Consider the following 26,625-nt stretch of genomic DNA (forward strand, 5'->3'; position numbering starts at 1 on the left):
AGTATTAGTAATATTATTTGTTTTGAAATGGGCAAATACAAGCAAAGTAATCACCGGGAAAAAGAAAGCAAAAAAGAGAAAAAAAAAAAAGAAAAAATCGGTGGATGACTGAGTAGGGAAACCAGGCTCCGTCTGAGCACACAGACTATGATGGAGTTCCTGGGGGCCCAGAAGGTAGGTGGGAGTGGGGCTGGCCACACCTCCGTTCACCAAGCAGTATAGGGTGTAGTAAAAAGAAAAATGTTGTACCTTTTCAGTCTTGCAGGCCCCGAGTGTCCTTGGGGTTGCTGGAAAGCAGAATGTGTTCTTAAGCCCCAGAAATCTGCGAGATGCTGTCTCTTTAAATATCCAAAATAGTCAAGACACTTTTTAAACCTTCAAAATGGTGGCGTCCTCTGGACCGGTAAAAGTCCACAGCTCAACCCACCTTTCTCTTCACCTTCTCCGTTTGTTCTCTAGCCACCGTGCACAGTCCTCGGTGCAGTCCCTGGCTAGCAGGATGATTTTTAGGTTAATTCTTAAGTCCTCCCACCACAGGAATCTGCGAGAGTGCTGTCTCTTTAAATATCCAAAATAGTCAAGCCGCTTTTTAAACCTACAAAATGGCGGTGCCCTCCGGATCGGCAAAAGTCCACACCTCAGCCCACCTTTCTCTCCAACTTCTCTGTTTGTTCCCCAGCCACCGTGCACAGTCCGTGCAGTCCCTGGCTAGCAGGGTGATTAAGTTAATTTTTAGGTCCTACCACCACTCGGGATTGTCCAAGCCGTTTGTGCCATCAGGGGCGTTCAGGTCCCTGCCAGACCGCAGCTCCGTATGTCTCCTTTTTCGGTATTGAAAGAAATCTTTTATGTATTATTTGTTGTTAGGTGCTGTTGAGTCAGTTCCAACACATAGTGACCCTATCTACAACAGAACAAAACACTCTGCAGTCCTGTGCCATCCTCACAATCCTTGCTGTACTTGAGCCAATCGTTGTAGCTACTGTATTTCTCCATCTCATTAAGGGTCTTTCTGTTTTTCGTTGACCCTGTACTTTACCAAGCATGATACCCTTATTCAGTGACTGTTCCCTTCTGACTACATGACCACCAAAATATGTGAGATGAAGTCGCCATTCTCACTTCTAAGGAACATTCCATTTGCACTTCTTCCAAAACAGATTTGTTCATTTTTCTGGCAGTCTATGGTATTTTCAGTATTCTTCACCAATACCATAATTCAGAGGCATCAACTCCTTTGGTCTTCCATCATTCATTATCCCAGTTTCACATGCATGTGAGGCTGTTGGAAATATCATGGCTTGTGTAAGGTGCATCTCAGTCATCAAAGTGACTTCTTTGCTCTTTAACACTTTAAAGAGGCCCTTTGCAGCAGATTTTCCCAGTACAATGTCATTTGATCTTCTGACTGCTACTTTCATGGGCATTGATTATGGACCAAGTAAAATGAAATCTTTGACAATGTCAGTCTTTTCTTCATTTATCATGATGGTGCTTATTGGTCCACTTGTGAGGAGTTTTGTTTTCTTTATGTTGAAGGGTAATCATTACTTCATGTCATATTGACTTCCAGCAAGTAAAGTTGTATCATCTGCATATCTGAAGTTGTTACGAGTCTTTCTCCTAAATTCAAATCTTATTTCTCAAGCTGAAGGAACTAAAGAAAAATTCACGACTTGAATTGCAATATCAATGGATCTGTGGACAAAATATTGAATGATGGAAGAAGATTCAAAAGCAAATGGAAGGAATACACAGAGTCACAAAGAATTTGTTGACATTCAGGTATTTCAGAGGTAGTATATGATCAGGAACCAGTGGTATTGAAGATAAAAGTTCAAGCTGCACTGAAAGAATTGACAAAATACCCATTGAGATGTTTCAATAAATGGATGCTGCAGTGGAGATGATTACTTATTTATGCCAAGAAATTTGTTAGACAGCTACCTGGCCATTTGCCTGGAGGAGATCCACATTTGTGCTGATTCCAAAGAAAAGTTATCAAACAGAGTGAAGCTCTGGTAGCATAGTGGCTAAGGCACTTGACTGCTAACCAGAAGGCTGGCGGTTCAAACCCACCAGCCACTCCTCGGAAGAAAGGTTGGGCAATCCTACTTCCGTAGTGATACTGCCTCGGAAACCCAAGGAGGGGTCGCTATGAGTCGGGGCCGACTCGACGGCATATAACAACAACAACAACAACATTATTAGTATAACATGCAAGTAAAATTTTGCTGGAAGTGAAAAGTGGTTGCAGCCATAGATTGACATGGAACTTACAGAAATTCAGGGTAGATTCAGAATAGGACATAGAATAATAAGGGATATCATTGTAAATGTCAGATAGATCTTGGCTGTAAGCAAAGAATACCAGAAAGATGTTTACTTATGTTTTACTTGAAACATTCTATTGTGTATATCGTAACGTTATGAATAACATTATGAAGAATGGGAATTCCAGAACACTTAATTGTTCTCATGAAGAACCTGTTCATGACCAATAGGCATCATTTCATCGGTACAAGGGAATACTGCATGGTTGAAAATCAGGAAGGGTGTGTGTCAGAGTTTTGTCCTTTCATTTTATTTAATCAGTCTGTACACTGACCAAATAATCTGAGAAGCTAGATTGTATGGAGAAGAATGTAGCATCACGATTGGAAGAAGACTCATTTCTGAGTCTTTACCAGGTCATTTTTCAGAATTGTTTATGCATTTGGAGAGAAGAAGTAACATCTGCCAGACAAAGAGCAGGCTTATACACTGCCTACTATAAAAGTGGTGGATTCCCTAAATCCCACATTCCTTAGATGTCCCATGTGGCCAGTGCATGCACAGGATCCACTTGTGACATAATGCATTGTCCCTATGGAACTTGAGGGGAAATAGAACACATGAATGTACTCTGATGATCCTGTTGCTTGCTCTTCCTTCTATAGTAAAGTCTTTAGTTTCAATTCAGGAGTCTTATGTTTTCTTCTAGCATAAATACATATTTATTTTAAGTGGGGTTGAATAAAATCCCAAACCTGATAGTATTTCCCCAAGCAATTGAATTTTCTTTAAAAAATCTAAATTTTGTCTAGGCAAAAGGGACTGTACCCAGGACCATAAGGTTGGCAGACAATATTTCTACATATGTATTTGTATGTGCTATTAGAATGTCCATATAAATAGAACAGGGCAAAGTTATAATAACTTATTAGCCATAGGCAACACCCTGAGAGAGCAAGTTGTTGGGCCTGTGGTCTTGGGACTATGGTGGTGGGGGACATCGAGTTCAATTGGCATAACATGCCACACAGAAACATCGTTCTGAATCCTAGTTTGGTGAGTAGTGACTGGAGTCTTAAAAGCTTGCAGACAGCCATCTAGATGCAACAATTGGTCTCTCCTCATCTGGAGCAATGAAGAATGAAGAAAACCAAAGACGCATGGAAATAGTCTAGGGGGCTAGTGGACTGTGCACACTTCAGTCTACATGACCATGAGATCAGAAGAACTAGATAGTATTTGGCTACCACTGTCAAGATCCTGGATAGAGTGGCAGAAAAATGTGGAACAAAACTCAGAATCATAAAAGACCAGTCTTATTGGTCTTATAGAGACTGGTGAAACCCCCAAGACTGTTGCCCCTCCACTGCCGTCGAGTCAGATCCAACTCATAGCAACTCCTCCTTGGGTTTCCAAGACAGTATCACTACGGAAGTGGATTGCTCAACCTTCCATCTGAAGAGTGACTGGGTTTGAACCGCCAGCCTGTGGTTAGCAGTCAGATGCCTTAGTCACTACGCCACCAGAAGGTTACACTTTAAGCCTGGAATTGAACTCATTCCTGTGGCTTCCAGCCGACGATAGACAGGTATATAAGGTGAACATTTACACCAGGTTAGGTACACTCAGAACGATTAAGCATGGGAGATCAGAAGAGCAGTATTTATACAGAGACATAGGTCATAGGGCAAGAATGCATAGGAAAGGCCACAGGAAAAAGGTAACCATAGGGAGGAAGTGGGAAGAGAACTGTAACGTTACAGGGATTGCAGTCAATGTCATGAAACAAAATGTGTATGAACTACTGTATGGAAAATTATTTGTTCTGTAAACTTTCACCCAGATCACAATTTAAAAAAACCCAGATTTTAAGATCTGCATAATATTTTATCATATGACTATACTATTAATTTTAGCCATTATTCTATTTTTGATAAATTATTCCATATTAGTTGCTGTTACAGATGGCTTTGTAATGAATATTTTTATAAATATTCGTCTCCTTTAATGTCTTTCTTTCATTTCTAGAAGTTAAAGGCCAAAGGGAGGGAATGATTTCTTTTTTTCAGTAAAGTTTTTTAAAAGTTTTTTTATATTAAAAATACATCATTAAAAAAGGGAATATATATGTGCATGTGTGTGTATAAATATTAACAAATCTCTTTTTCTTTAGGGCATACTACTGAAGGAGGTACAGCTGAAATTACTCAAACCAACTTAAGATCAGATGTCACTACCACTTCTGGAGATTCAGACATTAGATCTAATTTACCCTTGCATACTGAGGCCTTGCCTCAGTTGACTGTAAGGTCCCCTCAACAGAAGACTATTGATAAACATACTGATATTTTCCACCAACAGACTTTGCCAGATAGTCATCTGAGTGAACAACAGACTTTGGAAGTTTCAGCTATATCTGCACTGGCAAACCAAAAGATGGGGATGCCAACAGTACCGTCCAGTTTCCACTCATACAGAGAGAAGCTTAGTACTTTGTATCAGCAAGAGTTGCCAAACAATCAACTAACTGAAGAATCTCTGGAAGTTTTAACTGCTCCTGGACCAGCTGAGCAGAATACTGATATGGCAAGGGTAACCCCTAGTTCCTACTCACATAGCAAGAAGCCCAGTATATTTTATAAACAGGCATTGCCAGACAGTCATCTAACTGAAGAAACTCTGACACTTCTAGCTGTTCCTGGACCAGCCACCCAGAGGACTGGTATACAAACAGTGCCCTCTGGTTACTACTCACGTAAAGAGAGACCTGATATCTTCTACCAACAGACACTACTAGCTAGTGATTTAACAAAAGAGACTCTCAAAAGTTCATCTGTTCCTGACCAGCTGAACCAAAATACTGGGATGACAATAATATCCCCTAGTTCCTACTCACACAGAGAGAAGCCTAATACTCTCTACCAACAGGTGTTACCAGATAGTCATCTAATTGAACAGGCTCTGAGAAGTTCACTTGGTCTTGGCATGCCAGCTGTCCAGATGACTGAGATACCCTCTGTCTCCTATCCACAGAGAGAAGAGCCTAGTGTTTTCTATCAACAAGTGTTGCCAGATAATCATGTAACTGAAGAGGCTCTGAGAGGATCACCTGTTCCTGGACAACCTGACCAGAAGTCTGGGATACCAGCAGTACCTTCTAGTTCTCACTCACACAGAGGGAAATCCGGTGCTTTCTACCAACAGGTGTTACCAGATAGTCATGTAACTGAACAGGCTCTGAGAAGTTCACCTGTTTCTGGCACACTACCAGCTGCCCAGAAGATTGAGATACCAATAGTGTCCTCTAGTTCCTACCAACAGGAGTTACCAGATACTCATGTAACTGAAGAGGCTCTGAAACATTCAGCTGTTCCTGGACAACCTGACCAGAAGACTGAGATACCATCATTACCCTCTAGTTCCCACTCACAGAGAGAGAAGCCTGGTGTTTTCTATCAGCAGTCATTAGTAGAGAGTCATGTAACTGAAGAGACTCTGAAACATTCAGCTGTTCCTGGACGACCTGACCAGAAGACAGGGATACCAACATTACCCGCTAGTTCCCACTCACATAGAGAAAAGCCTGGTACTTCCTACCAACAGGCATTACCAGATACTCATCTAACTGAACAGGCTTTGAGAAGTTCAGCTGTTTTTAGACAATCTGACCAGAAGACTGGGGTATCAGCATTACCCCCTAGTTCCCATAAACAGAGAGAGAAGCCTGGTGTTTTCTATCAACAGTCATTGGCAGATAGTCATGTAACTGAAGAGGCTCTGAAAAGTTCAGTTGTTCCTGGACGACCTGACCAGAAGACTGGTATACCAACATTACCCTCTAGTTCCCACTCACAGAGAGAGAAGCCCAGTACTTTCTACCAGCAGGAGTTGCCAGACAGTCATTTAACTGAATGGGCTCTGAGAAGTTCAGCTGTTTTAAGACAACCTGACCAGGAGATTGGGATATCAACATTACCCCCTAGTTCCCACGCACAGAGAGAAAAGCCTGGTACTTTCTACCAACAGGAATTGCCAGATAGTCATGTAACTGAAAAGGCTCTGAAAAGTTTGGCTGTTCCTGGACAACCTGACCAGAAAACTGGGATACCAACAGTACTCTCTAGTTCCCACTCACAGAGAGAGAAGCCGGGTGTTTTCTACCAACAGGAGTTGCAAGATAGTCATGTAACTGAACAGGCTCTGAGAAGTTCACCTGTTCCTGGACAACCTGACCAGAAGACTGGGATACCAGGAGTCCCCTCTAGTTCACACTCACAGAGAGAAAAGCCCGGTGCTTTCTACCAACAGGAATTGACAGATAGTCACATAAGTGAAGAGGCTCTTAAAGGTTCAGCTGTTCCTGGACAACCTGACCAGAAAACTGGGATACCAACATTACCCTCTAGTTCCCACTCACATAGAGAAAAGCCTGGTACTTCCTACCAACAGGCATTACCAGATAGTCATCTAACTGAACAGGCTCTGAGAAGTTCACCTGTTCCTGGACCAACTGCCCAGAAGACTGAGATATCAGCAGTGTCCTCTAGTTCCTATCAACAGAGAGAGAAGCCTGGTGTTTTCTACCAACAGACATTGATAGATAGTCATCTAACTGAAGAGTCTCTGAAAGGTACAGCTGTTCCTGGACAACCTGACCAGAAGACTGAGATACCAACATTACCCTCTAGTTCCCATGCACAGAGAGAGAAACCTGGTACTTTCTATGAACAGACGTTACCAGTTGGTCATCTCCCTGAACAGACTCTGAGAAGTTCACCTGTTTCTGGCATACCTGTTGCCCAGAAAGCTGAGATACCAACAGTGTCTTCTAGTTTCTACTCACAGAGAGAGAAGCCTGGTATTTTCTACCAGCAGACATTATCAGATAGTCATCTAACTGAAGAGACTCTGAAAGTTTTACCTGTTCCTGAACCGGCTGGCCAGAAGATTAGGATAACAACAGTACCCTCTAGTTCATACTCACAGATAGAGGAGTCTGATATTTTCTACCAGCAGGAGTTGCTAGATAGTCGTCTAACTGAAGAGACTCTGAAAAGTTCACCTGTTAATGAAATAGCTGACCAAAAGACTGGATTACAAAGAGTATCCTCTAGTTCTTACCTACAGAGAGAGAAACCTGGTATTTTCTACCAACAGGCATTGCCAGACAGTCATCTAACTGAGGAAGCTGTGAAAGTTTCACCCATTCTTGGGCCAGCTGCCCAGAAGACTGGGATACCAACAGTATCCTCTAATTCTTACTCACATAAAGAGAAGCCCAGTAGTACTCTGTACCAGCAGGAGTTGCCAGATCATCATCTTACTGAGAAGCCTCTGGAAGTTTTAACTGTTGTTAGATCAGCTGACAAGAAGACTGGGATACCAACAGAGTCCTCTAGTTCCTATTCACATAGAGAAAAGTCTGTTATATTCTATCAACAGGAGTTGCCAGACAGTGATCTGAGTGAAGAGACTGTGAAAGTTTTGGCTGTTCCTGGATCAGCTGACCAAAAGTCTGGAATACCAACTGTACCCTCTAGTTTCTACTCACAGAAAGAGACATCTGGTATATTCTACAAACCAGTGTTGCCAGGTAGTCATCTAACTGAAGAGTCTCTGAAAAGTTCAGATGAACCTGGACCAGCTGACCAGAATATTGGGATACCAGCAGTACTGTCTACTTCTTACTTACCTAGAGAGAAGCTCAGTACTTTCTACCAACAGAATTTTCCAGACAGTCATCTAACTGAAGAGGCTCCGAAGGTTTCAACTGTTCCTGGGACAGCTGGGCAGAAAACTGACTTAGTAATAGTTCCTGCTAGTTCCTACTCGCCTAGTGTGAAGCTCAAGATTTCAGCTGTTGTTAGATCAGATGACCAGAAGACTGAGTCACCAACAGCTCCTGCCAGTTCTAACTTAGATAGAGAGAAGCCCAAGATTTCAACTGTGATTGGACCAGATGAGCAGAAGACTCCATTACTGACAGTTTTCTCTAGCTCCTGTTCTCAAAGAGTAAAGCCTCATATTAATTCTCAACATGAGTTGCTGGATAGACATCAACATGAAGATGATCTGAAACTTTCAGCTGTCGTTGAACCAACTGATGGGAATCCTGAGATAGCAGTACCTCTTGCTAGTTCCTCTTCACAGACAGAGAAATCTGATATTTTCTACCCACCAGAATTGTCAGACAGACCTCTAACTGATGATACTTTGAAGGTTTCAACAATTCCTGGATCAGCTGACAAGGAAACTGTGTTACCAGCAGTTCCTCCTACTTCCATTTCACACAGAGAAAAGCCTAATGTTGTCTCTGATCAGAATTTACCAGATGAACATGTAACTGAAGATACCCTGAAGGTCCCAAGTGTTCTTGGACAAGTTGAACAGATTACTGTGTTACCAACAGTTCCCCCTGGTACTTATTTACATGGTGAAAAGCACAAATTTGTTTCAGAATGTACCCAAGGGTTAAAGGATAATTTTGATTCCTCTGATCCCAATCCTAACTCAAAGAATACACCTATAAATTCTCAGGCTGGGGATAGAGTTGTAATACATAAGCCAGAAACTTCAGCTTTTGGAGATTTGAGCTCAGAGGAAAACCACAATACCGACAGTGGTTCTAAAACTCTTAAAGAAATTCAGACCCTTTTAATGGAGGCAGAAAATATAGCACTGAGACGATGCAATGTTCCTGCTCCCCTTATCCCTTTCAGAGATGCTAGTGATATTTCACGTATACGATCGAAGAAGGTGGTTTGCTTCAAAGAACCCTCCACAGCTAATAAATGTAATGGTGACTTGCTTCAGAAACAGACATTAACAGAGAAAAACCCAAGTAGCAGATGCGTACAGAAGGATATTAGCACACAGACAAATCTAAAATGCCAGGGAGGCATTGAAAATTGGGAGTTTATTAGTTCAACAACAGTTAGAAGTCCTCTACAGGAAGTAGAAAGCAAAGCCAGACTAGCATTAGAAACTCTTAAGCAATATGAAACAGCCAAATCGGTAATGAGGTCTGAGCCTGAAGGGTGTAGTGGGACCATTGGGAATAAAATTGTTATCCCTGTCCCTGTGATGGCTATCGTAAAAAGTGATTCAAGTAGTGACACAAGTGATGGACATTGTTCCTGCTCATGGGACAGTCGTTTACCAGAGTCTTTGGAGTCAGTGTCGGATGTTCTTCGAAACTTCTTTCCAGATGCTTCACCCAATACTAGCTTGATAGATAGCAGAGATGAGGAAGGTGTGTCAGAGAGTGATGATGGTGGTAGCAGCAGTGTAGATTCACTGGCTGCACATGTGAAAAACCTCCTGAAATGTGAATCCTCATTGAATCATGCTAAAGAAATATTGAGAAACGCAGAGGAAGAGGAATCTCGGGTGAGAGCACGGGGTAAGAACTGGTATTTTATAATAAAAGGAGTTTGAAGCTTAGAAACATACTTTAATAATTATTGAAAGATGTTTGGGCCTCTAAGTTTATTTTCATATAGCATTATTCAAGTAATTACAGTTTACATTAACAATCCAAAAAAAGCCCATTTAACCAGTAATGTAGCTGAGATTATATTAATAGTGCTAGTATGAGTCTAGGAACAGTAGGTTCTGATGTGTGAAAGAGTGTCAAGAGGTAGCTTGGGTTTCCAAACTCCTAAAGCTCTCATGTTACTCTAAGCTTCCCATTATAGTCTTCTTATTTTGAGGCTAGGAAAAAATCTCCACTTTTCTCTGTGCTCTAATTTATTGTGTCCTAAAATTATATTTTTCCTTCTTTTCTAATAAAATGCTGATCTTAGATAGACATTGAGGTCTCTCACACTAAAACTTTGGTTTCCCAAAGAAAAAAAAACCTTGGATTAGAGGTTGCAAAGAAGGTATGTACTAACCATTTTGCTCTAATATTAGAATTCTATTTTTAAAAAAAGCTGAAGACAACATGGAAAATATTGAGGAGGGAGAAGGAAGGAGGGACAATTTATAAACAATTCATTTCTATCTGGAAATCCTCCCTTAAGGTTAATTGTCTACATTTTCTCTTCTACCACTTAAGCATATTTTGATTTTCAATAAAAACAAAAAACATTTTATTTGTTATTTTTAAATATCTGCTCATCAAATTGGTAATAACTGTTGCAGGAGCTAAAGGGGGAAGCAAAGGAACTCTTGATTGGAAGGAAGATTAGGATAAAAATGATGGATTATCATATTTAAAGTGCCTTCTTTGGAGAAATACATGTAGAGTATCGTTTAAAAACAAAATTAGACCTTTCAGTGAAATGATCTAAACAACTTGAAATAGTCTTACATTTGAGAGCAAACACTTTTTGCTAAGGTTGTGTAGGCATTCTATAGGATATATTGATGATCTGTGCTCTTATAATCACTGACAAATGACCATCTTTGCATTATATTATCTCAGGTGTTATTATGCTTTCTCTCCAGCCTGGAATCTGAAGTTTAACTTGGCTCACGAGTGTGGATACTCCATTTCAGAATTAAATGAAGATGACAGGAGAAAAGTAGAAGAGATCAAGGCAAAGTTGTTTGGTCATGGGAGAACAACTGACTTGTCCCAGGTATGAGAGAAACCTGGAAGTGTAAAAGGAAAATGTGAAAGAAAGGGTGGTAGATTTTAGATCTCTCACCCTTGGCATTGATGATTCCAACTGAATCACTGATAGTCTTTGACAAGAAGTCTTCATTTTTCAAAAATTAGTGTTTAAGAATTATGATCTGTTTCTTTTGTTTAACCCTAAATTCATACATTGAGAAAAATTTACTTCTTAGAAATTTACTCCTTAAGGATTAGTCTGCTTGCCTTATCAGTATTACTATTGGAACAGAGACACTAAATGTTACCTATATAAATGGCTTTCTTTATTAATACTAATATTCTTCTATTATGAACCACTTCATGTATGAAAAAGAATATATATCAAACATTTATTTAAAGGATAAAGAGAAATACAATTAATTCCTGTGTATCGACCCTCCAGTTTGAGAAATAGGATGGGTGTTACCAAATGCCTTTGAAGCCTTTGAGTGCTCTTCCTCTGTCATACCTCTTTCCTTTCTTACCCTGATGAGTGTTGGTTTCTTTGCACTTCAGCATGACTTTGAATTCTATATAGATGGGATCAGAATGGTATATATTCTTCTGAGAATTGTTTTTTTTTCACATAGTCTTTGCTTTTGAGGTTCATCCATATAGATTTAGTCATTTTAGATACTTCTTTTTATTGCTATATAATATTCCAGTGTATATGAGTATTTCATAATTTATCCATTCTCCTTTGAATGGGGTATGTGGATTTTTAACAGGTTTTGTTGTTTGTTGTTGTTTTTTTTTGTTTTGTTTTGTTTTTTGCATTATGAACAGTAATAGGCAATAGTAATCAATTTTTATAGTGTTGTGGTATGGGTTACATAAAATAATGCCTTAAAAAATGCTTAGCAGAATGTGTGATACCTAGTTAGTACTCAATAACTGGTATTTGTTGTTATTATTAATTCTATAAGCATTGATAATATCTATCACATGCATAGGCTTTATGGCCTGATTCATACCTGATTTTTAGAAGATTATTCTTCCTACTTAAGTGAAAAAAGCTTAATTATTTGCCTTATCTCAATTTTGGAACCTTTTTTTTTTTTTTTATGATACCCCCCACACACACACACACACACACACACGCTTTTATTGTGGTGAAAGATACACAACAAGACATTCACCAACATAACAACTTCTGCATTTACAGCTCAGGGACATTGATGACATTTTTCATGTTGTGCCACCATTATTGTTATCCTTTTTCAAAATATTCCATCACCATTAGCATAAACTCAATGGCCCCCAAACAAAAGCCTCCCATTCCCCTTCCTTCCTACCCCTGGTATCCACTAATCTTGACTTTCTCTATCTATATATATCTTTTCTCTTTTTCCAGTCTATCTAGAAATTTTCTCTCCCTTCCCTCCCATGCCTGGTAACCAACAAAGAAAATTTCCTTCTATGTATAAACCTTTCCTTGACTTTTTACACAAACTAGGACAAACTAATACAATATTTGTCCTTCTGTGATTGACTTAATTCACTCAGCATAATGTCCTCCAAGTTCATCCATCTTATGCACTGTTTTGCAGATTCTACATTATTAAGGTTACATAGTATTCCATGGTGCATATGTACCACAGTTTGTTTATCCATTCCTCAGTTGATGGGCACTTAGGTTGTTTCCATCTCTTTGTTATTGTGAGTAGTGCTGTGATGAACATGAGTGTGCATATATCTATTCCTGCCTCTCACTTCTTTAGGGTATATACCAAATAATGGGATTGCTGGATTAAATGGTATTTCTATTTCCAACTTTTTAAGGAATCGCCATACCGATTTCTATAATGGTTATATCATTTTGCAATCCCACTGGCAGTATATGAGAGTCCCAATCTCTCCCCATCCTCACCAGCATTTGTTATTTTCTGTATTGTTGAACTTCGCTGTTAATGCTGAGCTGAGATGATGTCTCATAGTTGGTTTGATTTGCATCTCTTAATGGCTAATGATCGTGAACATTTCTTCATGTGTTTATTGGCCACCTGACTGTCTTCTTTGGTGAAGTGTCTGTTGATGTCTTCTGCCCATTTTTTACTTGGCTTATTTGTCTTTTTAATGTTGAGGTGTTGAAGTTTTCTAGAAATTTTAGAGGTAAGTCCTTTGTTCGATATGGCATTGCTGAGTGTTTTTTCCCAATCTGTAGGTTCTCTTTTGACTCTTTTGGAGAAGTCTTTTGATGCACATGAACATTTAATTTTTAGAAGCTCCCAATCATCTAGTTTATCTTCTGCTATTTGTGCATCTTGGGTTATGCTTGATAGTCTGTTTATGCCATAAATTAGGCTCCTAAGTTTGGCCCTGTTTTTCCTTTGATTGAACTTTATAATAGTTTTAGGTTTCACATTTAGCCTTTGATCCATCTGGAGTTCGTTTTTGTGTATAGTCTGAGGTATGGATCTTGTTTCATTTTTCTGCAAATGAATATCCAGTTTTGCCAGCACCATTTGTTAAAGAGACTGGCTCTTCCCCTGAATGAATTTCAGCCCTTTGTCAAAGATTAGCTGACCATAAGTTGATGAATCTATTTCTGGGTTCTCAGTTCTGACCCACTGGTCTATGTGTCTGTTGTTGTACAAATACAAGACTGTTTTGAGAACTGTGGTTGTATATTAGTTTTTGAGATCTGGGAGTATGAGACCTCCTACTTTGTTTTTCTTCTTCAGTAGTGCTTTGCTGATCCAAGGTCTCTTTCCTTTCTGTATAAAATTAATGATTGGTTTTCCCATTTCTTTAAAGGATGTTGATGAAATCTGGATCGAGATTGCATTGAATACATAGATTGCTTTGGGTACTATTAACATTTTCACAGTATTCAATCTTCCTATTCATGAGTATGGTATATTCTTCATTTATATAGCTCTCTTACAGTTTTCTTAAAGTGATATTTTGTTGTCCCTGATAAGATTTATTCCCAAGTATATTATTTGCTTGGTAGCTGTTGTAAATGGTATTGATTTCCTTATTTCCTTTTCAGAGACCTCCTTCCTGGTATAGAGGAATCCAACTGATTTTTGCATGTTGGTCTTGTATCCTGCCACTATGCTATATCTTTTGATAAATTCCAGTAGTTTTCTTGCTGAGTCTCTTGGGTTTTCTGTATATAGGATCATATCATCTGCAAATAAGGATAATTTTATTTCATCCTCACCAATTTCAATGCCTTTGATTGTTCTTTCTTGCTTTTTTGCCCTAACTAGGACTTCCAATACAATGTTGAATAGAAATGGAGGTGGAGGGCATCATTGTCTGGTTCCTGTTCTCAAGGGGAATGGTTTTAGTCTCTCTCCATTGAGAATAATGTTGGCTGTTGGTTTTGCATATATGCCCTCCATTATGTTGAGGAATTTCCTTTCTATTCCCATTTTTCTGAGAGTTTTTATCAGGAAAGGGTATTGGATTTTACCAAATTCTATTGATATAATCATGTGATTCTTTTCCTTTATTTTACTTATGTGATGGATGACATTGATTGTTTTTCTAATGATGAACCATCCTTGCATACCTGGTCATACCTTGTATCCCTCTTGGTTATGATCTATTATTTATTTATTTTGATATATTATTGGAGTCTGTTTACTAGGATTTTGTTGAAGAGTTTTGCATCTATATTCATGAGGGATATTGGTCTGTATTTCTCCATGCTAGTGGTGTCTTTGCCTGGTTTTGGTATCAAGGTTATGCATGCTTCATAAAATGAATTTGGGAGGATTCCATCCTTTTCTGTGTTCTGGAATAGTTTGGTTAGGATTGGTGTCAGCTCTTCTCTGAATGATTGAGAGAATTCTTCAGTGAAACCATCAGAGCCAGGACTTGTTTTTGTTAGTAATTTTTTTATGACCTGTTCAACTTCTTTTTTCATGGCCCTGTTCAAATTTTCTACCTCAGTCTGTGTTAGTTTAGGTAAATAGTGTATTTCTTGGAATCTGTGCATTTCTTTTAGATTTTCAAATTTGTTAGAGTACAGTTCTTTATAGTATCTTGATATTACACTTTATATTTCATTGGTTCTGTTGTGATGTCATCCATTTCATTTCTTATTCGTGTTATTTTCATCTTCTCCTTGTGTTCCTTTGTTAAGTGTGCCAGTGATTTGTTCATTTTATTAATCTTTTCAAAGAACTAACGTCAAGTCTTGTTGATTTAAATATGATTTATGTATTTTGGTTCTCTTTCATTGTGTGCGTAGATATTTAGTATGGTTGTGTCATCTTGTTCAGTTGATCCTTTAATCATTATATAATGATCTACCTTGTCTCTTATAGTCATTTTGTCTTATAGGGTATTTTATCAGAAATAAATATTTCTACTTCTGCCCTTTTTTGGTTGCTATTTGCTTGGGATATTTTTTTCTTTTTCTCCTCTTTTTTTTTTTTTTTTTTAATTGTAATTTGGGTGAAGTTTACAGAGCAAATTCACTTTCCATACAGCAGTTCACACACACATTGTCTCATAACATTGACTACAATTCACCTCTGTGCAACAGCTCCCCTCCTGCTTCCTCCTGGTAGTTACCTCTTCCCTGTGTCCATCCCTCCTGCACTCCTGCCCCCTGAACTGTCTCCCTGTGCATAAAAAGTCCTTCTTTCTTCCATGATTTTCTCTCCATGGAGTGTATCTACCTCAGGTACATGTTCAACTCATATGCCTGTCTTTTGTTTGGCTGCAAGCCACAAGTGTGGGTTCAATTCCAGACCTGAAGGGCACCTAGGTGGGTTTGAACTGCCAGCCTTCTGGTTAGTGATTCCACCAGACTCTATCAGACCAGCAAACCTGGTCCCTTTTTTTTTTTTCTCCAAATGATTTTGAGTTTTGTTCCACATTGTTTTCCCTCTCTATTCAGGACCTCCTACATCCCCCTCCAAGTGGTTGTCAGTGGTAGCCGTCTAGTTCTTCTGGTCTTATAGTCATATAGGCTGAGGATTGCATGGTGTACCAGTCACAAGGACTAATTGTTTCCAAGAATCTTTGGTTTTCTTCATTCTTCTTTACTGTGGATGAGGAGAGACCCATCGTTGCATCTAGATGGCTGCTTGCAAGCTTTTAAGATCCCAGTTGTTACTCGCCAAAGTAGGAGATAGAACAATGTTTTGTGTAGTATGTTAATGCCAATTGAGCTTGATGTCCCCTGCAACTATGGTCCTGAGCCCACAGGTTCAACTACTCGCTTCCTCTGGGTAGCTGGCTGTGCCCAGGATGTTACTACAAACTTGTCCCTTGTCAGCTCTACCATACCCCTGGGAATTCTTACAGAACATACAGATACATTGTAGAACCATTGTTTGCCAACCCTCTACATGATCTTGAGTACACTCCCTGCTGCATAGACATACCTAATAGTTCAGCCTGTCCACCCGTCTATCCACCATATACGCATGTTTGCCTTCACTGACAACTCAGTACTATATGTGCAAAAGGGTTCATCTTTGTTGTCTGTACCTCCCATGTACCTCTCTATGTCTTCCTGTTCCTCATTGCCACTATGTTGATCACTCACATTTGGTACATTGCCCTTCTCTTCACCCAAATCAATACTTACCTCTATCTTTCTAACAGTGTTCCCTCCCCTCCCCTCTCACCCCTGATAACCAACAGAGAAAATTTCCTTCCATATATAACTTTTATGATAACAGACTAATACAATATTTGTCCTTCTGTGATTGACTTATTTTACTCAGCATAATGTCCTCCAAGTTCATCCACGTTATGCGGTGTTTTGCAGATTCTACATTAATCTAGTACTTCTTTTGGGTAGACCCTGGTTTATCCATGTTCCTCTTAAAATACATTATGTTGAATTAGATTGAAAACAATATTACCGTGGTATCTCCCCTACATAAAGTATATATGGTAGTTCTCTTTTTGTTAATGCTAGCCTTTTGATCACTAGCTGAGCACTTAGCCACTGCACCACCAGAGCTTCTTCAAGTTATTGATAAAAATGTTTTATTAGATAGCGTTATCAGCCAAAAAGGAGCTCTGTTGGCATAGTGCCTAAGGCACTTGACTGCTAACCAGAAGGTTGGCAGTTCAAACCCATCAGCTACTCCTTGGAAGGAAGGTTGGGCGATCTACTTCTGTAGTGGTACTGCCTTGGAAACCCACTGAGGGGTTGCTGTGAGTCGGAACTGACTCATGGCAGTGAGTTAGGTTTTTTTTTTATGAGCCAAAACCCAGATCCATTACCATCGAGTCAATTTCAACCCATAGCGAGCCTGTAGGACAGAATAGAACTGCCCCATAGAGTTTGCAAGGCTCTAATCTTTGCAGAAGCAAACTGCCATGTCTTTCTCCTGTGTCTTTAATCAACCTGAGTGGATTCAAACCACCTAACTTTCATTTAGCAGCCAAATGCTTAACTAGTACACTGCTAGGAAACCTCCTTAGGGTTGTGGGGAGTAAGGTTATTTCAACCAGTAGGGTGAGTAGTGCTCAAACCCATGCAGAGAATTGATTATTATCTGTGATCAATTCACTATCCATATGAGAAACAGGAAGAACTTTATCCCTTTCATCACACCTTACACAAAATTAATATGAGATGGTTCATAGAGTTTAATATGAATGGTAAAATAACAAAGCTTCTTAAAGAAATACAGAATCTCTTCTTGATGTCTGAGATAGGCAAAGATGTCTTAAATAGGATATAAAAATAGCACCAAGTATAAAAGAAAGGATTGACTGATTGCTCTTCATTAAACTTAAGGGACTGTGAAAAGTAAAAAATCAAACCATAGAGTGGAGGCTTTTTGCTATGCATACATTTGACAAAGGACCTGAGTCCAAAACATATATAAAGAACTACACAGATCAATTCCCCTTCCCCAAAGACTTGAAAATGGGTATTTAACAAATGACCCATAAGCATTTGAAATGTTCTTTGTTGTTATCCATTAGCGTAATGCAAATTAAAACCAGTGTGAGATACTGCTTCACGTTGGAATGAATGAATTAACAACAGAACAATACTAAATATTGGGGAGTGTGGAACAATGAAGTACTCATGTATTGCTGATGGGAAAATAAATTGGTACAATACTCTGGAAAACTAATTTAGCATTATCTACTAAAGGTATATATACCCAGAAGATTTGGTGGCACAGTGGTTAAGCCCTCCGAAGCGAACTGAAAGGTCAGTGGTTCAAACTGCCTAGGTGTGAAAGATGTGGCAGTCTGTTCCTGTAAAAATTACAGCCTTGGAAATACCATGGGGCAGTTCCGCTCTGTCCTTTAAGGTTATTATTAGTTGGAATTAACTGGAGGGCAATAGGTTTGGTAGGGTTTTTTGGGGGGGGACATCGCTGATGGTACAATGGTTAAGTATTCAGCTGTTAACCTAAAGGTTGGTGGTTGGAACCCACCAGCCACTCCAAGGGAGAAAGATGTTGTAGTTTCCTTCTGTAAAGATTTACAGCCTTGGAAACCTATGGGACAGTTCTATTCTGTCCTGTAGGATCACTATGCATCAGAAGTAACTTAAAAGCAGTGAGTTTTTTCTTTATTAAAGATAAAGGGTCTCCAAGTGGTCTAAATGGTTAGCAGACTCTGCTAGCCAAAAGGTTGGAGTGCACTCAGAGTTCCTTGAAAGAACAGCCTGGCAAACTGTTCTGAAAATGAACCATTAAAAACCTTATGGAGCACAGTTCTATTCTGACACAACATGAGGTTGCCTTAATCAACTCGATGGTAACTGGTGGTGATGGAGTAAACATAACCTGCCCTATGACACTTCAGCCCTACTTCTAGGTATACACACAAGAGAAATCAATGCATATGGTCACTGAAAGACAGGGACAAAAATTATAGTAGTAGCTCCAAACTGAACATTTCCACATACCCATAATGGATTCACTTACGGTTTATTCATACAGGGGGATTCTACCTAATAACAATAAAAACCAAAGTACTGCTGTCTTCACAGCATTGAAGGATTTCACATATTAAATGTAGCAAATGTTGTTAGGCACAAAATTCATACTAAATGATTCCAATTATATGAAATTTGAAAATAGTCATACTAATCAGTGTTGAGAGGAGCTCTGGTAGCATAGTGCCTGCTTTAACAATTTCTCTTAGAAAGATCAACACGAGGCCGGTCCCCATGAGGCGGAGGCTAAAGATGTCCCGAATATCCAAACTACTGTACCACTCCATCATTTCAGACATTAACTCCTCCTCCTCCTCCTCCCAGTAATTTCCCCAGTCTTAGGGTTCTGTATTTCATTGTAACACCTCACAGAACTCACAGACACCCAAGGGTTCGTCTCATGTAGTAGTGGTGGAGGCTGGCAGGCTGGCGAGTCCCAGGTCCGTGAGTAGGTCTGGAGGATCCTCCCAACTCTCAGGGTTTGATCAACCTCGATCAACAAATCAGATGACGGCTGCTGTCCCAAATCCAGGGGTGAGATAAGGATGATCCAAGACACAAAGCTGGAGCAAGAGGAGAGTGAATCTTCCCAGGGGATTCATAGGTATACCCTCAGGGAAGCTAAGGGTGGTGATTTGAATTATACCCTCCAGCAAGGCAGGACTCAAGATACATTCCACCTGTGTTGCCCCAACAGAATTAACCTAAATCCCATCACAGAGTCGTTTGCCAGTCATTATAGGGAATGACTACTACCCGCTGCCCAGCCAAGTTGATACTTGACCTTAACAACCACATGACCCCAAACAGGCATGGATAATGGGATTTACAAAACATCACAGAATGGAGGACAATGGCTAGAAGGGCCACATTAACCAATTCACCACATTGCACCCCCTGGCTCTTCTAGCCATTAGCCCTTTCATAGCTGAAAGATTAATTTGCCTCTCCCAATCATATTACCAGTCCCAAGGTCATTAACAATTAGTCTTTCAGCAAGGCAAAGAGTCCTAAGGGTGAGATGATTCAGATACCAGCCATTCAAGTCGGCTGTATTTGTCCATCTGATCCAAAAGTTTTTTCTCATTATTATCCTTATAGTATCTGAGATGATATTATTCCTTTGTTCTGAGTCTATCTTTAGATATCAGCACAATGTTGGATTTCCCCCGCTGCATAACCCATTTATTCATCCCTTTACCTTCAGCTATTATTTTTCCTTCCTTCCATTAGTCATTTATTTTTACCCAGACTTTCCCACCTTGGGAGGGGACATCAAATTCAGCTGTTGTGCCTATCCATATTGCTGGTAGCAAGATTAATCTAGCAAGTGCTTCCCCCTCAGTCCATTCCCATTCATGCTGGCTATGGTTACACAGATACAAAACCAGTGGACTGTCTCAACCACTGGGCAGGACGGTAGTATTCACTGTCAGCCCTAGTTTGGCCAGATGGGGAGAAGGTACAATTCATCTCATAAGGCCCTTGGGAATTCTGGCCTGCAGGTTCAGAGATATAGACACAGTTTCTTGCTAAGGGATCACCCCAGCCTCTGACACCTGCAGCTGCATCCCAGGTCCAGGGATCACAGCTTCTGGCAGGAAGAAAGCAACGTTAGGTAATGAGGGGAAAAACTACAGTGGCACCAGCATTCTCCACCACCCCTTCTTCCCTAGATCTCCCAGAGAAGCGTAGGAATCTGTCGAGTGGTGATCCTCCCTTCACCCCTCTCATGTTGAGTGTGAGCATACATTCATGAAGGTGTGTGAGCCAGCCCTATAGGCCTTTTATCTCCCCCAGTTTTAGACAACAGATGTTTCAATTGCCCATTCCAGTTCTCTATCAAACCATTACTTTGAGGATGGTATGCAACATGGTATGTCCACTTAATATGATGTTTTCTGGCCCTTTGCTGCACCCTGTGGGATGTAAAGTGCATTCCTTGGTCTGAGGAAATGTATCTTGGTGGCCCAAATTGGTACAGTATCTTTTGTTCCAATCCTTTAATGGTGTTTTTGGCATTTGCATCTGTCACAGGATAAGCAAAGCCCGGTCCAGAGTAAGTATCTATTCCTGTGAGGACTCATTTATAGCCACCTGGAGCCACTGGTGTCATTGGTCCTATATAATTGACTTGCCAGCTGTGTGCAGGGCCTTCCCCTGGGGGAATCTTCCCCATAGCCATCTGTAACCTCTGTCTTTCCTGCTGACAGACAGAGCAGTCCTTATTGGCATTTTGTGCCTCAGAGGGTGCAAGAGGAATGTGCCTTGATTCAGCCCATCTCTGCATTGCTGCAGCACCCCCATGTCCACTCATCTCATGAACCCAATTGGCTACCTCAAAGGAGTGTACCAACATATCCATTTGCTGGTTCCAATTACCTTCTGATCCAGGAAGGGGATTCTTCTGATGGGCATCGACATGGCTTACTCTAATGCGTCCTCTGAACTCCCAGAGTGTTTTCCATAGGTCCATGCCCCACACAGGGGTCCCCTTAATAGTCCAATTGTCCATCGCCCATTTGCCTGACCATATAGCCAGGCCATAGGCGACTGCCCATGAATCAGTGAAAATCCAAACATATGGGCTCTCACCATTGTCCAATTCTTCCATGACACCTAAGAAGACAGCATGAAGTTCAGCCCATTGGGCTGACCTGTCTTTACCCTCTTCAATAAGGGTCTTTCCATCTGCTGGTCTTAATGCAGCAGCTTTCCATGTCAGTTGATGTCCATGTTCCCTGAGCTGCCATCTGTGAACCAAGCAGCCTTCTGTTGATCCATAGAAAGTTGTTCATATGGCACTGTCCATGTGGCAATGGGTTCTGGCAGCTACTCGGGTGGTTCCAGCATAGGACCTATAGGAAAGGAGGCTACCTGCTCATGGATACGATGGGTGCCTCCTTGCATCCCTCCAGTTGCTTGTTCTTGAATAAACCATTTCCATTTTATTATGGAACTATTTTGGGCACCACCTTCCTTATCAGAGTGTTTCTCTGACATCACCCAAGACATTATGGGTATTTCAGGTCTAATAATAATTTTATGCCCTTCTGTTACTGAAGCAGTCTCAATCAATGCCCAATAGCAGGCAAGCAGTTGCCTCTCAAATGGTGTGTATCGTGCTGCAGCATCTGGAAACTTTTTAGTCCAGAATCCCAGTGGGTCGTAGGGCAGCATTCTCAGGTTTTTGCCATAAGCTCCAGTCTGCATAAGCACTTGTAGCAGACACCTCCAAGATCATGTCTGAATGTGGATCATAATGACCTAAAGGCAAGGACAGTGAGACCGCTTTCTATATTTCGGACATAGCCTGCTGTTGCTCTGGCCCCCATTCAAAGGTATTTTTCTTCCTAGTGGCTTTATGGATAGGAGCCAGCAATATACCCAGGTGGGGAATATGTTTTCTCCAGAATCCAAATAGACCAATTAAATGTTGGGCTTCCTGCTTAGTCTTGGGGGTAGGTAGTGACAGCAACTTATTTTTGGTTACCTGGGGAATGTCACGGGTGGCTCCTGCCCAAGTTATTCCCAAGAATTTCACTGTTTGGGCAGGGCCCTGGATTTTTGCTGGATTTATTAACCAGCCTCTATTGGTCATGTGGGCCACAACTGTTTTCAAATCTGCCCTAGCCTGTTCTTCTGTGTTTGATATTAACATAATGTGTCATCAATGTAATGTATCACCATACTTGAAATCTGTACCAAGTCCAAGTGTCTCCTAACCAAACCATGGCAGTAAGCTGGTGAGTTCAAATAAACCTGGGGCAAAACTCTGAAGGTGTACTGAGAGCCTTCCCATGTGAAAGCAAACTGTGACTTACTCTTTTCCGAGATTGGTATAGAGAAAAAGGCATTTGCAAGATCAATCACTGAGTACCAGTCTCCTTTGGCCTGTTGTATTTTCTGCACCACCAATACCATGTCTGGAACAACTGAAGCCACCGGTGGCACTACCTTATTTAGGCCTCGGTAGTCTGCTGTCAGTCTCCAGGAGCCATCTGCCTTTCTCACATGCCATATAGGGCTGTTACACAGAGAATTTTTTGGCACCAACACTCCAGCCTTCAGCATGTCTTTAATCAAAGTACTAATTTCCTTCTGTCCACCAGGTATCCTATATTGTTTCAAGTTAACAACCTAAGTGGGCTCGGGCAATTCCAATGGTTCCCATTTAGCATATCCAATCAATACTGGCCTAAGGGCACACTTACACGCCTTCAGTTTTACAATATCAGGTAGAGGGAGATTTCTCCTATTAGACATAATATCCTTATCAATAATACATTCAGGTAAAGGAGATGCAACTATTTCATATAACATCTGTTTAAATCTTCCAGTTCTCATCCAAACTTTCACTTTAGTCCCATCAACTGTTGCATCCCCATATCCTCCTAGTCTAACCTTAGGCCCCTTCAACATTTCATGGACAGGCTTTGGAATGACGGTACATTGGGCTCCGGTGTCCAGGAGTCCCAAGAAGGTCTCTTCCCCACCCCCAGGCCATTTTACCCATACATTTGCATATGGCCTCAGGTCCCCTGCTGGGGGATGGACTAGAAGCCCCTGGCCCCCGTGTCAGTCTCTGGCTTCATCAGTTAGCTGAGTCTCTGCTTCAACTGGTCCCAGGTGGGAGTTCCTATTATTAAATTCCTCCTGAGTGGAGTGAATAGAACGAACTTGTCTAGGCTTCCTTAAGGTGGTGGGACCAGAAGGAGTTTCCATTGGTCCACCCAATCTCCTGTAGTGCTGCATCAGCACCCTTGTCTGTACTCCATCAATGTCTGCTATATTCATCCCATTCCTTAACAACCATCGAAAAATCTCTGACCTGTTGAGATAAGTTCTTTCCCTGTTGCCCCTTTCCATTCTCCTATTAATCACTCTTATGCTTCTTGGATTTGTAAAACCATGTGGGGAAGTTGTGCAAATAGATCTGACACGGCTTCTCAAATTGTTGCTTTGTTTTGCAACAGCAGAGTTACATGGGGTGCTCATGTAGAAGGGGCTCCCTTGATCACCATATCTGCCATGACCTGTGTAAAGGCATTGTCATTGGGTGAATATCCTGTTCATCATAAAGCCATTCCAGCATGGCTTGCATAAGCAGCACATCACCTGCTTCCTCTGGGGTGTTCCAGGGGGCATTTAGAGGGGGAGAGGGGCAGTTTCCCTTCTCAGGATACACAAACCTGGCTGCAAATTTTATCCTCTCCAACAGACTAGCTGTCCCTTCTGGGTTATCCTGCCCTGTAAATGGATCTTGGATCAACATTTGTGCCTGTTCCATAGTGAGCTGTGGATCTTGCATCAATCCAAACATACTCTTCCACTTGGCAGTATTCGAAACTAAAGACGCTGCCCCTAAATTAGTCACTCTCACAAGCCATTTTAGTAAAGGTTCCTCCGGAAGTTGACGATACCGATCTACAAACTGAAGCAGCTCTTTCACACTACACCCTCTGCTTTCAGTAGTTTCTTGGCTTTGCCTGTTCCCTTCCCAGACTACCTTTTTGGTGACCAGTGGTCGTACCAGTACTGCCTGTTGTTCTGACACAATTTTTCCTTTCTGGGTAGGCCCTGAAACTAGGGGTCGTAACTCTAATTGGACTGGATCTGAGCTTGATTCAATGCTACAACCTGGCTCTAAGTTCTTTTTCCCTGCCATTGCAGCTATTGCCGATAACAGCAACCAAGGAATTGTAAGTCTAGCCTTTTCCTCATCATTCTGTATTTCCATATACATACAACTAACCAATTCCTCAGGAGTTAGATCCACCTCTCCTAAATCCCATGAATAGCTTTTGCCTTGGGTGACTGATCTCAACAAGAGAGCTGCTTCAGTCCTTGGTTTTCTTTTATCCCATCCAGAAGCCAAAGGTTTCTTACTTTCCCGTTTATCTCCTTTCTCCCAAAACCACATATTCCAGTGAGTCTGGACCATTGCAGCGAATCCCACTTCTGACACCAATTACTTGAACAATTTCTCTTAGAAAGATCAGCACGAGGCCAGTCCCCATGAGGCGGAGGTTAAAGATGGCCCAAATATCCAAACTGTACCACTCCATCATTTCAGACATTAACTCCTCCTCCTCCTCCTCCCAGTAATTTCCCAGTCTTAGGGTTCTGAATTTCACTGTAACGCCTCACAGAACTCACAGACACCCAAGGGTTCGTCTCACGTAGTAGTGGTGGAGGCTGGCAGGCTGGCAAGTCCCAGGTCCGTGAGTAGGTCTGGAGGATCCTCCCAGCTCTCAGGGTTTGATGAACCTCGATCAGCAGATCAGATGACGGCTGCTGTCCCAAATCCAGGGGTGAGATAAGGATGATCCAAGACACAAAGCTGGAGCAAGAGGAGAGTGAATCTTCCCAGGGGACTCATAGATATACCCTCAGGGAAGCTAAGGGTGGTGATTTGAATTATACCCTCCAGCAAGGCAGGACTCAAGATACATTCCACCTGTGTTGCCCCAACAGAAATAACCTAAATCCCATCACAGAGTCGATTGCCAGTCATTATAGGGAATGACTACTACCCGCTGCCCAGCCAAGTTGATACCTGACCTTAACTACCACCCCACCCCAAACAGGCATGGATAATGGGATTTACAAAACATCACAGAATAGAGGACAATGGCTAGAAGGGCCACATCAGGCAATTCACTGCAGTGCCTAAGGCACTTGACTGCTAACCAGAAGGCTGGCAGTTCAAACCCACCTGCCACTCTTTGGAAAGAAAGTTGGGCAATCTACTTCCATAGTGATACTGCCTCAGAAACCCATGGAGAGGGCTCACTATGAGTTGGGGCCGACTCCATGGCACATGACAACAACAATCAGTGTTGAACTCTGGTGGAGATGGGTGTGTGGTAGTGACTGAAAAGAAGCATGAGAGGTATTCTCAAGTACAGGAAAGGTTATGTATCTGGATCTTCATACATGGCTGTACCTGAATTGTTTTTTTAACTAGTGGAGAGTGGGTTTTTGTTAGGACATTTTGTCCGTGCCCTTTGTTTCCAAGTTTCTGGTTTCTTTCGCTCCGAGTTTGGGATGTATGAGACAAAAGGAGAATCCAGAGATCTCACCACTATGTCATTTCTTATGTCCCATGTCCCAAGATCCCTAGTCTACCTTCTTCTTCACTACACCTTTCAGAGTCTTCTTAAGTTTATTTTATATATGATAACTAGGAATTTTAGTTGTATTTAGTGGGAGGAATAGGAGAAGTGCATCTATTCCATCTTCCTGAAAATGTCAGCCTAATTTGAAATATTTTTATGCGAAAATAAATAGCATTATATCATCAAATAGAATGCTAACTTATAATGACTTTACAGGTAAAATATAAAAGCCACAAAGAAATTTAATATTTATTGTGGTCAACTATGGGTACTGAGCCTGTGCCCCAGGAAGAGCTACTAATTCTCTTTCCTATTCTTAGTAGTAAAATATAGCATATAGGCCAAACTTCTGTAACAGAGAGATGCAAAAATACTATGGCTCGAATAAGGCAGAATTTATTTTTTTCATGTCATAATCCAGGATCAGAAAGTGAGCTCTTGTTCTTGAGGTCACCCAAGGACTCAAGCTTGCTGGCCAGGTGAGCTGTCCTTGCACATGGCCTCTAAGGTTGTTCTAGCCATCACCATTTTTAGCTGGCAAGAGTAATGGTGATGGTAGTGTGGGAGAATGAAGATCAAGAAGTTGACTTTTTTCCTTTTTTTTTAATGTATTTTATTGAAATACAATTTATGTACAGTGAAATACACAAAACTAAAGTGACATGGGTCCATGCTTTTTTTTTTCCCCCCTGCAGTGTTCTCTTCCCTCCCTTTCCACTTCCTGCCAACCAACAAAGAAAGTT

The 26,625-nt window shown here is 41.0% G+C and overlaps 1 protein-coding gene across 1 annotated transcript in view; it reads left to right on the top strand.

The window, feature by feature from the left end:
* ALMS1 (ALMS1 centrosome and basal body associated protein) overlaps nucleotides 1–26,625 on the top strand; it is a 303,819-nt gene that overhangs the window by 129,506 nt on the left and 147,688 nt on the right. Inside the window, exons 8-9 of the mRNA XM_042782512.1 lie at nucleotides 4,448–9,676; nucleotides 10,726–10,859. Of these exons, the coding sequence (XP_042638446.1) occupies nucleotides 4,448–9,676; nucleotides 10,726–10,859 (5,363 nt within the window). The remainder of the gene's footprint in view (nucleotides 1–4,447; nucleotides 9,677–10,725; nucleotides 10,860–26,625) is intronic.

This window comes from Orycteropus afer, unplaced genomic scaffold (assembly GCF_000298275.1).
Source record: "Orycteropus afer afer isolate SDZICR_OR568_19922 unplaced genomic scaffold, OryAfe1.0 scaffold00354, whole genome shotgun sequence".
Lineage (NCBI taxonomy): Eukaryota > Metazoa > Chordata > Mammalia > Tubulidentata > Orycteropodidae > Orycteropus > Orycteropus afer.